Source organism: Podarcis filfolensis (genome assembly GCF_964270895.1).
Source record: "Podarcis filfolensis genome assembly, chromosome: Z".
NCBI classification, from domain to species: domain Eukaryota; kingdom Metazoa; phylum Chordata; class Lepidosauria; order Squamata; family Lacertidae; genus Podarcis; species Podarcis filfolensis.
The window spans coordinates 4,115,170-4,128,496 of NC_139617.1; the positions used below are offsets into that span (position 1 = coordinate 4,115,170).

The 13,327-nt window shown below is 48.3% G+C and overlaps 1 protein-coding gene across 9 annotated transcripts; it reads left to right on the forward strand.

Annotated features, from left to right (window-relative positions):
- The first annotated feature begins 94 nt into the window (after positions 1 to 94).
- NONO (non-POU domain containing octamer binding) lies at positions 95 to 13,116 on the forward strand. Of its 9 annotated transcripts, none has more exons than XM_083595618.1 (12): positions 372 to 733; positions 4,218 to 4,441; positions 4,544 to 4,675; positions 6,199 to 6,392; positions 9,083 to 9,384; positions 10,014 to 10,109; positions 10,502 to 10,698; positions 10,791 to 10,875; positions 11,078 to 11,177; positions 11,346 to 11,388; positions 11,612 to 11,721; positions 12,188 to 13,116. In XM_083595618.1, the coding sequence occupies exons 3-12, from the start codon at positions 4,552 to 4,554 to the stop codon at positions 12,323 to 12,325; spliced, it is 1,389 nt and encodes a 462-aa protein (XP_083451744.1). In that variant the 5' UTR covers positions 372 to 733; positions 4,218 to 4,441; positions 4,544 to 4,551; the 3' UTR covers positions 12,326 to 13,116. The 9 variants fall into 9 exon arrangements, with proteins under 9 accessions (XP_083451738.1, XP_083451745.1, XP_083451740.1 ...); XM_083595613.1 differs by having other exon boundaries at positions 375 to 733; positions 4,218 to 4,439; positions 6,172 to 6,392; XM_083595612.1 differs by lacking the exon at positions 4,218 to 4,441 and having other exon boundaries at positions 95 to 733; positions 6,172 to 6,392.
- Positions 13,117 to 13,327: the final 211 nt, after the last annotated feature.

Here is a 13,327-nt window from a genome sequence, read left to right on the forward strand (position 1 = left end):
GCGGCACTGCTGCTTTAAGGAACAGCGCCTTTTTCTACTGCGCCTGCGCAGGGCCCCGCGGCGCCGTCACGACGCTCGCTCCTCATTTCCAGCCACCCACCGCCTCCCCTTTTCCTGCCCCCTTTGTCCCTTTCTCGCCTCTCACCCAAACCTTGCTGTGGGAAAGAGGCACAGAGAGGGGGGAACCTAAAACACCCCTCAGCCCGCCATTGGCTGCCGTTTGCGCGGGCTGCGGAGGGGCGAGGAGCGCGGCCAATAGGACGCGCGAGGGGCCGCCCCCGCCCAGGCGAATGCCTCCGACCGGCGTCGTCAGCGGCCACTCAGCGCAAGCCCGCCGGAGCTCCGTCGGCCAATCAGTTCGGCGGCGGAGGGCGGGGCGAGCGCAGCAAGCACGGGTGAACGGTTTCCGGCCGCGCGCGCCTTTTCCCCTCCCCCCGCTTCTTTTTGGCGTACCCCCCTCCTCTTCCTCCTCCCTCGTTCCTCTCAGCGGCTTTTCCTGAGGTGAGGAGGCCGAGGCTGCCTGGCTGGCCGGCCGGCGAGCAAGCAAGCGCGGCATTTGCGACCCGGGGTCCGGCTGAGGGACGAGGCGGGGGCGGAGGAGGAGAAAAGCACCTGCCGGCTAAGGCGGGCAGATCTAGGCCGGGGCTTCTGTAGCGCCGCTGGGCCTCTTCGCCGCCGCCTGAGGTGAAGGAAGAAGCAGCCGTGGGCAAGGCAGGAGCGAGCGAGCGACCAAGTGAGTGAGCGAGCGCATGCGCGGCCTACCTCCCCCTCACGCCTGGTCCGGGAGCCCCCCACCCCAAAAGACCCCTTGCCCCTCTTCTCGCCCCGTCCACCTCTCTCTCTTCAGGGGTTTGGAAGAAGTCGGCGCTGCCTCCTCCCTGTCCCGATTCCCGGGCAAGAACCCGAGGGACCGGTTCCGAGGAACGGAGGTCCGTCGGCGAAGTCTCGTGCGCGGCGAGGGGACGCAGCCTCCGGTTTTGGACCGCGGAAGCTGCGGCGAGAGGGAGGGGGCGAGATCCGTGGTGGGGCCAGGCTGTCCGCTGCCTTTTCTGGGTTCTCGGGGCGGATGGGGCCGGCGGGAAAGCTTTCGGCGGTAGTAGTACACTAGTAAGGTGGGGCGGAGTGTGTGTATTGAAGGGGGAGGGCTATTGGTTTGCCTGCTTCTTGTTTTCATTATGTATTTTCGGGCTTTGTTCAGCGACCCGTCCTGAGGCTTCTGCGGAGTAGTGGCATCGCCTCCCGGAATCGGAGGCCGCGTGTTTATGAAGGAGCCAGTTTGCTGGAGGGTTGCTGTTTGCGCGCGGCGGTGTGGGGAGTAGGGGACCTGGGCCAGGTCCAGGGGCTTTCTGGGGGATGCCTGACCCAGCAGGGCTTTTTGTTTGTTGGCTCCTTCGTGTTGCTAGCGCTGCCTTTGTCAGCCTGGAGCCCCCCTGAGTGTTTCCGGGCAGCTGCTCCCGTGGAGGCGAGTCAGTACACCTGAGGGTGGTTGTAGCTCGAAACCACCTGCAGGGGAATCGCTTTGGCAAAAGTTGCCTGGCCTGGCAGCACCCAGTGAAACGATTCAGCACACGCAAAAGGAAAGACATCTTCACATATCTGTATAGTGAAACTCTGAACTTGGCATTAAGATGTTATGATGGTTGTTGAGGTAGGTGCTTCAGATGAGGAATGGGAAAACTCGCAAAGGAGGAGATATGTGGCATTGGTCGTTAGCAATAATGAGCTGTGTATTATTTCCAGGACCAGAGGCAGTATGCCTATTGGATGCCAGTTGCTGGGGAACAATAGTGGGAGAGGGTTGTTGCCCTGTGAGCTTCCCAGAGGTATCACGTTCTCCACTGCAAAGAGATAGGATGCTGGTCCAGCAGGGCTCTTCTTGTGTGCCACACAGGTGACTTTGGACCTGCTTGAGATATGGCCAGTCAACCCAAGCTGCTGTTTTCTGCTCTCTGGACTGCAGCTGTTGGCCTGCTTGGCTCGGTGCTGGATGGGACCAATTCGGACAGTCTGCCCCTGCTACTTAATGAATCCAAATGGTTTCCAGAGAGTGATAGGGGATATTTTATCCCATGTTGATGGCCTTCCAGCTGATTCCCTGGTGGCCCGCTGGAATGCAGAGTTAACCAGGGCTATTGACTGTGAAGCTCCCTCTTTCCGATTGCATGGAGCCCAGACAGCCTCGTGGTTTTCTCCAGAGCTGAGGGCGATGAAATAATCGCTGAGGCGGCTAGAGTGCTGGTAGCGGAAAACTCATTCTGAATCAGACCGAACACGGGTTAGAGATCAGCATTGAGCCTACCAAGTGGCGATAGCATCGGCGAAGAGGACCTTCTTCACCGCCTCTATTGCATCTGCAGAAAACAGCAGCAGGAGACTCAGGTGGTTCACAGTCTAACGGAACCACCTTCGCCATTGGGGCCTGGTAAGGTCCCCAAGATCTCATGCAAGGATTATGCAAAGTTTTTTGCAGATAAAGTCGCTTAGATTCAGAAAGAGGTAGATTCCACTGTGGAAGCAGGGCTGGGGCGGGAGAGTGCTAGACTCGTGTCTAGTCAAGTTTCATGGGATCAACTCCAATCTGTTACCTCCAAGGATGTGGACAGGCTGCTTGGATGAGTGAAACTGACCACCTATCTCCTTGATCCTTGCCTATCCTGGCTCATAAAAGTGAGCCGGGAAGGGCTGGGCAATGGGCTCTGTGGGGTGGTGAATTTTTCCCTCTGTGAAAAATTCCCAGACCCGCTGAAAGAGGCAGTTATTAAACCGCTTCTTATAAAACCATATTTGGGCCTAGCCAATATGGCCAAATATCACCCAGTCTCAAATCTTCCATTCTAGGGCAAGGTGATTGAGCGGGTGGTTGCTGAACAACTCCAGGCACACCTGGAGGATGCGGATCATTTGGATCCCTTCCAGTCAGGATTCAGGCCTCATCATGGGACTGAAGCTGCCTTGGTCATGCTGGTCAATGAGCCGTCTCCTAGTTCTTCTGGATCTCTCAGTGGCCTTTGATACCATCAACCATGGCATGCTTCTGGACCGTCTAGAGGAGCTGGGGGCACTATTATACAGTGGCTCCGCTCCTACCTCCTGGGCTGTGTCCAGAAAGTGGTGTTGGGGCATGAGTGGGCTCTCACTTGTGGGGTGCCTCAGGGTTCCATCCTCTCCCCCCATGCTTTTTAATATCTATATGAAGCCACCGGAAGGGATCATCAGGGGGTTTGGGCTGGGTGTTCATCAGTATGCGGATGATACCCAGCTCTACCTCTCTTTTAAATCAGAACCAGTGAAGGTAGTGAATGTCCTGTGTGAGTGTCTGGAAGCAGTTGGGGCATGGATGGCAGCTAACAGATTGAGGTTGAATCCTGACAAGACAGAAGTACTGTTTTTGGGGGACGGGGTGGGAAGTTGTGGAGGACTCCCTAGTCCTGAATGGGGTAACTGTGCCTCTGAAGGGCTGGTGCATAGCCTGGGAGTCATTTTGGACTCACAGCTGTCTGTGGGGGCACAGTTCAATTCTGTGTCCAGGGCAGCTGTCTACCAGCTCCATCTGGTATGCAGGCTGGGACCCTACCTGCCCGCAGACTGTCTCACCAGAGTGGTGCATGCTCTGGTTATTTCCTGCTTCGACTACTGTAATGCGCTCTATGTGGGGCTGCCTTTGTAGGTGACCCGGAAACTACAACTAATCCAGAATGCGGCAGCTAGACTGGTGACTGGGAGTGGCTGCCAAGACCATATAACACTGGTCGTGAAAGACCTACATTGGCTCCCAGTATGTTTCTGAGCACAATTCAAAGTGTTGGTGCTGACCTTTAAAGCCTTAAACGGCCTCAGCCCAGTATACCAGAAGGAGCATCTCCAGCCCCATTGGTCAGCCCGGACATTGAGGTCCAGCTCCGATGGCCTTCTGGCGGTTCCCTCACTGCAAGAAGTGAGATTACAGAGAACCAGGCAGAGGGCCTTCTCGGTAGTGGCACCTGCCATGTGGAATGCCCTCCCATCAGATATCAAGGAAATAAACAACTATCAGACTTTTAGAAGACACCTGAGGCAGTCCTGTTTAGGGAAGTTTTTAATGTTTGATGTTTTACCGTGTTTTTAATAATCTGTTGGGAGTTGCACAAAGTGGCTGGGGGAACCCAGCCAGATGGGCGGGGTATAAATAATTTATTATTAATACTATTTATTAGTGACTTCCCATAGTCTCTTTCTAGCCTTATGACTTGAGAGCAGTTCTCAGCTGGTGAAGCCAAGGAGTAAAAGTGGACCCCTCTGCAAGCAAAGAACATATTCTGCCCTGAGCTTTGAGGCTTCTTCCATTTGTGAGCTAACAAAGCTGCCACCCACTGGATTGGATTTGTTAGCAGCTCTCCAAAGTACCAGACACACAGTCCCCAACCTCCAACTCCATCAGGAAAGATCATTTGTAACTGAAGGTGCTGGTATTTGAACCCCTGATCTTGTGGGAAGAAAAATGTGTGCTCTGACACTGTGGTTGTGGGTTCATTGTACCTATATTTAATTCTTTCCCCCCTCCCAGGTTTGAAGATGCAGGGCAACAAGGGCTTCGCTATGGAGAAGCAAAACCACACTCCGAGGAAGCAGCATCAGCACCAGCAACAGCAGCAACAACAACCTCCCCCAGCTAATGGACAGCAGGCCAACAACCAAAGTGAGTGGCGGCTTCCTTGGGTAACATCCACATTGGAGGTGGTGTCCTTTCTTGCAGCACTTCATTTGGGACATAGTTTGAAAAACACAGCACCTGTTCCAAGTCTCTTCCACATGGGAGGCTTGTGATTGCACTTTATTTCACCTTCACTTGTTTATAAAGTGTGAAGTGGCCCTCTGGCTCCAGGGAATTACACACGAACTGATTGTGAGTGACCAGTGGAACAAACCCATACAAGTCATTTTGGTGTCTTTGGAGATGTCGTAGTCATATGGTTAGATCTCCTATAGATAGTGCAAGGTATTAGTCTTCCTTTGGACCTGGTCACCACTGTGTGCTCCAAAAATATTCTGTTCATTGTGTACTTGCAGAAGTCTTTTCAAAGCTACTGTTGGTCAGTTGCATGATTGAATCACAGCTTGGTTTGAAAGTCTTAGGCTGGTGAGAACAAGCTCAGTGACACAGAAAGCATATATGAGGTGGGAATTTTTCAACCAGATCTGGTGTGATTTCTTGCGACTTTAGATAGGTGCTTAACATGTCTGCCTCAGGTCACCAGAGGTTACTGTTGGATTGACTCTTAAAGGGTGTATCGCCCCCTGTCCCAATATTAGCATTAACAGCAAATCCCTTCAGCACATGAGGATTGCTTATACTTCAAATCCTTAATGTGACTTGCAAACTAAGCTGGCATAACTTAATGATTTGGTTGCTAGTGGCCTAAGAATGCATGATTATTCTTAAATTGCTAGGAGTTCAGGGCTTTGTAGATTATAGGTATAGCTAAATGGTGGATGGAGACATGGCTTAGCTTATGCTTCTGTGGCTGATTGGGTTGCTTTCTAAGATGGTTTGCTTCTTTCTGCACTTAATGAACACTATGGCTTTCTTTCTACAACTGGACTTGGATGCTTGTTTCATTTGCTGCAGTTCCTCTGGCCACTGAGCACTTTCTCACCTCTTAATGCTCGTCCTTTTTCTATCACAGCAATATGTGGCCTCCTTCAAACACCCAGAAAGACTGGTGTTGGGCTTTGATTCTGATCAGTCTTTTAAGACAATGGGTAATGTGTTCTAACTGGCATTGCTATTTGACTGTATCTTGAGTTGCTTCCTCCAGATTGTAAATTTGCAGGCTGTATTTGGAGCCCCACTCTCCCATCTGCTGCTGTGTGCTGGAAAGCTTCCTACCAGCACTGTCATGTAAGTGCTGCTAAAAATCTTTGTTTTGGACCTATCCTTCCAGCATTTGCAGTGCTCTGGCTGTCCTGCAGGTGGCTTTGCATTTTCAGTCAATGGGCCATATCTTTCATCTGCGCAGGGCAAAGGCTGCTATGGGGCTGACTCTTCAACTCCCAGGGCCTCCGAGTTGTGTTGACCTGCAGTTGCTGCTAAAATAGTTAAGACTGGATGTGTGTTGGGAGACTTGGTGAATGTTCTGACCTTTGTGCTCTTCAATGTGTTAACACTCAGCGTTTGTTCCCCCAATTTTGTAGAGCGATTCTGTACCTTATTCCCCTCAGATGAAGGCCTGACAATTGACATGAAGAATTTCCGAAAACCTGGCGAAAAGACCTTCACACAGAGAAGTCGCCTATTTGTGGGGAACCTGCCCCCTGATATCACAGAAGAAGAGATGAGGAAGCTGTTTGAAAAATATGGGAAGGCTGGAGAAGTCTTCATTCATAAGGACAAAGGCTTTGGCTTTATCAGGCTGGTGAGTGGCTATAGTGTGCTAAGGATTCCTATGGCTTGGCGAAAGTAGTGCTGCTTTTAATGCTAGCCACGTGGGCTTGAATGGCCAGTGCATGGTTTCATATTGTGTGCACTGTGAATGCTGCATGTGGCACTTTATTTTGTGGAAGCAGACTCTTGCATGATGTTTGAGTTAGGACTTACAGAATAATACTTAATGCCTCTGGTCCTGGAATTTTATGGGGATTGTGAGAAAACCAGTTGCTTACAGGGGGGCCTGTGTTTCACTGGCAGAAAGCAGAATGTCTTCCCTAGGGAAGTGATCATTATGGCATGCAAGCTTAGTGGATTATGCTAGTTGATCCCCCAGTAGCTCCAGAATCCCTAGCTGCTCAGTTCTAGCTGAGTTTCGCACATGGAACTTCCAGCTGTGCACATAAAGAGATGAAGAAGCTCTTGAGAGCTTTCTTGGTGGCTGCTGTCCCATAGACTTTTGAACTTACAATGCTGGCAGAGCTGACCTGTTAATGTTCTCAGTCTGTGCTTCCAGACTGGTATTTCTAGAACTGAGGAAGAGGAGATGTGCAAACTCTAGATCTTCAATCATACATAATGTGTCAAAGGAATATATCAAGGTGGGAGGGCAATGATGAGCTGGTTTATATTCTGTATTTTTTAAATCAGTTGTTTAAAAAATACAAAAGTAAAAAAATAAAATGGCTAATTCAGTGAAGGAAGAAGGCCTAGTCTTAAGTAATTTTATTTAATCAAAACCTTATAATTTAGAAGCATTAAAATAAAGCATGAACAGTACAACTGCATAAACATTAAATATTCACTCCTGGTTTGAACTTGGACAGGTATGTTCTCTATAGTAAACTGAATTAGTTCTTTCTTTTAACTTGCTGTTTAATAAAGTTTAAACACCAGATTTTGCAAATAAATTTAAGGCAAAATGACGTATCATCCACATTTATAAAATATTAACAAAATTAGACATGATCTAACAGGTTTATGGGACGCAGGTGGTGCTGTGGGTCAAACCACAGAGCCTAGGATTTGCTGATCAGAAGGTTGGCGGTTTGAATCCCCGCGACGGGGTGAGCTCCCGTTGCTCGGTCCCTGCTCCTGCCAACCTAGCAGTTCGAAAGCACGTCAAAGTGCAAGTAGATAAATAGGTACCACTCCGGCGGGAAGGTAAACGGCGTTTCCGTGCGCTGCTCTGGTTCGCCAGAAGTGGCTTAGTCATGCTGGCCACGTGACCCGGAAGCTGTATGCCAGCTCCCTCGGCCAATAAAGCGAGATGAGCGCCGCAACCCCAGAGTCGGCCACAACTGGACCTAATGGTCAGGGGTCCCTTTAACAGGTTTATAAAATGTTAGAAAAAGGATTCTGATTATGATGTTGAGCCTATAAAATGGGAAAGAATATGGAACAAGAGGCCTAAAAAATCAATTTCAGCAAGGATTCAACAATCTACTCTCAAGATATTTTTAAGGTGGCATTGTACACTAGTGATCTTATCGTATATAAGCCCCAATTTCTCTCCAAAGTACTTCTGCTGCAAAAAAATAAAGGCATGCATTTCTGCTTATATTGGGAATATCATTCAGTGACAGCTTTTGGAAAGGTAGTGAACTGGTACCTCATTAGCTTTCATGGGGATATGGGATGGACCAAATGAAGACTTTGGATTATTTGGATAAATAATTGATTGTGTGTGTGTGTGTGTGTGTGTGTGTGTGTGTGTGTGTGTGTTTTCTATCTATATATGTGTATATATTCTATCTATCTGTATATGTATATATATTGCTGGCTGCCAGGATGGTTATTGTAAGGAAAAGAAAATATTTACATGAGTTGGATAAAGATTTATGATCAAATCTGGTCCATAGTAATTGCTAAAAAATTAACTCAGAAAATAAGGTACTGTATATTAGAAGGCCTGTGGATTTAATCTCCTGTGAAATATGCTGCCGTTTGAAATTCTTAGTAACTTCATCTACACTTGAGATTATGTAAGACCTTAATGGCAACATCTAGTTATTTGTAAACAAAGCAGATTTTTTTAAAAAAGAGCCTGTTACTACTCTCCATAGTAACAAGTACAACAACAACAACTAATAATGGATTGTGGATATAATGAATTTTATATCTGGTTTTCTTTCCTTTTCTTTGTCCTTGATTTTGGATCCCTCCCAAAGTCTGATGTATAATTTATTTTGCATCCCAGATCCTATGCCACATAGTACTTTCCGACTATGTTCTGCTAATTGTTGTTACTCGAGTTTTGAGGCGCTAGGAATGCTGTATTTTTAAGAGTAGCTTACAAGTGTGTGCCCTAAATGTCACACATGAAAAGATCCAGTTGGAAAATCTTGGGCTCCCTTTTCTCAAGAGTGTTTGGATCTACTCTCCCATGAGAGTCATGCATTCATCAGTTCCCTGATTTTCATCTCTTCTCTCAAGTCCTGGCTATTTGTAATGCCAAAGTGTTCTCTTTGCTGGGCTCCCTACACTCTCCATTCCACTCTCTTTGGGAATAAAATTGTTTTTCCCATAATATGTGCTTTGTTAGGGAGTGCCTACCCCTTTGTCTCTTCAGGGAGGTTCTTGGTCCAGTAGCAGTGAGCTGGTGGATTATTTACCCACTTGAAATAATTCTGGTGTGGTGGGCTTTAATGGGTGGTGCGTGTGTGTTTTTGTCTCCAGGAAACTCGAACTCTGGCTGAGATTGCGAAAGTGGAGCTGGACAACATGCCCCTGCGTGGGAAGCAGTTGCGCGTGCGCTTTGCATGCCACAGTGCCTCACTGACTGTCAGGAACCTGCCACAGTTTGTGTCCAATGAGCTTCTGGAGGAGGCCTTCTCAATGTTTGGCCAAGTGGAGAGGGCTGTGGTCATTGTGGATGACAGAGGCAGACCTTCTGGGAAAGGCATTGTAGAATTTTCTGGAAAGCCAGCTGCTAGAAAAGCCCTGGACAGATGTAGTGAGGGTTCCTTCTTGCTAACCACGTAAGTTATTCTAGTTTACTATTGTAAGTACAATAAAAGAAACCAGGTCTTTTGACTTAGGGCGGTGTGTGTGTGTGTCTTACCGGTAGAGGGCAATAAAGAGTGCATTTATTCAGTGGGCCTGAATCTTAAGTGATGTTCTCTATCTGTGTCTACAGAGCTAAATGAAGAAATACAGTATTGCAGTTTTACTCATCACCAGTCATTGCTTATGTTGAACAGGGCTGGTAGAACAAGAACTACAACCAGAAAATTGTGGGCTCTACATTTGGTGCTCATACCTTTATAAGAGATGCTTTTTGAGCACCACAGGACACATGGTGGTTTGCCCAGTCAAACATTATTTGCAAGGCTGGATCAAAGGTATTATGGCTTGCTGGCCACAGCAGAATCTCAGGTCTCTCTTGTGCTGCTTTAGTGCTTCTTAACTCTGAACATTGTTTTTCACCTGGGAGTCCTTATTGGTCCCAGGAGGCAGCAGCATTCAGCTTCAGGGAAAGAGTGTTGGTAACTAGGCTAAGGAAGGCCCTGATCATGCCTAAGCCTGTACAAAGGCTGCTGCTAGCTCTTGGATTTTGGCCTTTAAAGAGGTTGGCATTTATTTAGATGGATACAATTTTCATTGACAGGTTCCCTCGACCTGTGACTGTGGAGCCCATGGATCAGTATGATGATGAAGAGGGACTGCCAGAAAAACTTGTCATCAAAAACCAACAATATCACAAGTAGGTAGCCCGTGGAAGTGGTGCCGCCTTAGGGAAAGCTCATCTGAGGACAGTTACATTTTTATGGGAAATACCATTGTTATTAAATGGATTTATTACTACTTTTCAAACCAATTTCTATAAAGTGGCTTCCAGAAACATAAAAATGTAACATAAAGTAGCATGCAAGTGTTTTTTCACCTTGTTTTGTTGGCTTTTGCTAAGCATAGTGGTAGGATGCATAAAGCAAACTTAGTAGCTATCTGAGCTTGATTCCCATTCTCAGAAACGTTCATGATGCAAGCTGCTTGCCTGTAAACTTTACTTTCTTCCTTGACCCCAGTCCTGTGACTCTCACTAACTCAAGTTGCCTTTTCCTAAGTGACTGGATTTTTTCCACCTTGCTGTTGCAGGGAGCGTGAGCAACCTCCCCGTTTTGCACAGCCCGGTTCCTTTGAGTATGAGTATGCTATGCGTTGGAAGGCCCTGATTGAGATGGAAAAGCAGCAGCAAGAGCAAGTGGATCGCAACATCAAAGAAGCACGGGAGAAGCTGGAGATGGAAATGGAGGCAGCTCGTCATGAGCATCAGGTCATGCTCATGAGGCAAGGTGAGAAGCAGAATGGCGATGGCCTTTGCAGTTGGCTGGGAGCAGGTAGTGCAGGCATCCTGACCTGTCACCCCTGTGGATGTTTTTTCCAGACTTAATGAGGCGCCAGGAAGAACTCAGGAGAATGGAGGAGCTGCACAACCAGGAGGTGCAGAAGCGTAAACAACTGGAACTCAGGTGAGCAGGGAATCAGTCACACCTGTCTGTGAATTTACTTGTCTGTGAATTTACTTGGCTTGTGCTGGTAATTGGTAGGACTTTGTAGGGGCAAGGCTGTTGCCAAGAAGCATCTGAGAGCATCTGTAGCTTGTGAATAAGCAAGTCTGAATTGTTTGATAGCTCTCCAATTGGTGTGACTATATGGGAGCCTTCCTTGCAGGCAAGAGGAGGAACGCAGGCGCCGTGAGGAAGAGATGAGGAGGCAGCAGGAAGAGATGATGAGGCGGCAAGAAGGATTTAAGGGGGCCTTCCCTGATGCGGTAGGGGACTTGCTTCACCTGGTGGGGTGGTGAGGGTCAGCTTCTACAGTTCATACAGTTTCTAACCCCTTCTGGCCTGGGCAGTAGCACAGAGAAGCTTCTTTCATGTGTCCTGCCAGAAGGAGGTGTCGGGATGTTGTCTGAAGCAAGCTTGTCTGTCTGTTTCAGAGGGAGCCTCCAGATATGCGAATGGGACAGATGGGTATGGGAGGTAAGTGGTTTTTCCTCTCCTGTTAATGTTTTGGGTTGGGTTGTGCTTCATCAGCTGTTCTATGTGGTGGCTGCAGGTTCCTAAGTCAGCAGGTAGCTGAGCTCTGGGTGGGCCACAGGTGCTATTCACCAGCAGGAATATGTGCATTAAGGGAGCTGAGCTTTCAGTGGCCACTTAACCCTCAGGGGTATACAGACCAAGAGGCCTCCTTGCTTTTCCTCAGGTGCGATAGGCATGAACAACCGAGGGACAATGGGAGCTACCAGTGTTCCGGCAGGGCCACCACCTGCAGCTGGTCCTGGCCCAATGATTCCTGATGGAGCCATGGGAATGGTAAGGTCAACCAAGTGCAATTAGGCAGGATTTGGCTGAGAGGGTGGGTTGCAAAACCCTTGATCTAGGCAAGAATCTGCATGAGCATCTTCTCTCTTTGTAAGTTGATTTGAATCAGCTAGCTACATGATTCAACTAATGGTTTGGCAGGGGGCAGAAGCAAAGAAGCTAAGCCGTGTGTTCCCCCTTTTCCTAACTTGGCAGCTGTGCATTTGCCAAAAAAGATGTGACAGAAAATGAAAAGGGATTGGAAGTCAGAGAGAACTCAGGTGCTGTTGCTTTGGTGCACAGTTTAATGTGTTCTTCCTAAGCCCTCTTGGGCCCTGGTGGTTTCCCCGTAATGGCCATAATTGGTGGAGGAGGGAAGAGCATACTAAGTGGAGGTTGCATGGGGTCTGTACAGTTGCAGTCAGTCTTGAGGGATGTTTCTAACTCAAGCTTCTTTTCCCTCCTCACTTTCCTTCAGACTCCACCGCCACCCGCTGATCGCTTTGGCCAGGGCGCTGCAATGGAAGGACTTGGAACCATGGGAGGAAACACACCGGGATTCAACAGAGGAGCTCCTGGGGGGGACTTTGGCCCGAACAAACGTCGCCGATACTAAATGGGGAGGGAGGCGTGTCCAGTCTCCTGCCCATTCCATCGGGACAACCCTTAGGGGCTTCCCTTGGGCACCCGGGGTCTGGCCATGGCAAAAGGGCACCCAGCCAGATTTGTAAAGGGTTTAGTCGATGCCACAAGGTGCATTCCTGCAAAATGCAATGTGAAAATGGATCCCAGGAAGCTTCACTAGCTGTGTAGTGTGAGAGGCCAGGTTAGGACCTTGATGTCTCTCCCATTCCCAAGCACCACAACACAGGTTCAGCCCCCAGCTAACTCAGCTGCCATTGGAGGCCTGTTCTGCCTTCATGCAGCTCTCTGGATATATTTTTCCAGAGCAGTAGAGCAGGGCCTGTGAGTCTGTAAATGTCTGTAGCTTCAAACGGCTTATCATGTGGGGGACGGGGGACTAGTTTTTTTAAAGAATAAACCTGTAGCTTTTCACTTTTCTCCTCTGGACCATTTTTTCCTTTATTGTAGCTCGCTGGTGCAGCCAGGAGGGCCAGGTTAGTGGTGGTGGTGATATGGAGATGACTTATTCAATGTGTTGTACCATTTAAAAAAACAAAACATTTTTTTTACTGGTAGAAAAGTACAATCTATTGGACAAATTAAAGTTTCCTGTTGAAGACTCAAGTTGAAGCAACTGTTTGTATAACCCTAACTTTGCCTGTCTTGTGTAGAAGTATGAGACTTTCTTTATGTGAACCTGAGTTGTAATCGTCCACTAACAGGTTGAGTTTGTCTGAAGATTGTTACAGGAATGCATTATTAAAAGGGATTTTAAGCCTTTTTCATCTTGTGTGGCATCTCTTCTGTTTCTTGGGCTTGTGTATTTCTGGGTTTTGGTCACTAGAGGGAGAACCTGCTGCATCCTTTCTGCATCTCTTGGAAGTGGCAGCCAGATCTCTACTTTTTCTGAGAGGGCCTGAGACACTCTGTGTTTGAAAATACCACCACTCTACCCCCCAGTGTTCTCTTCCTCCAACAGTGAAGCTGATATGTC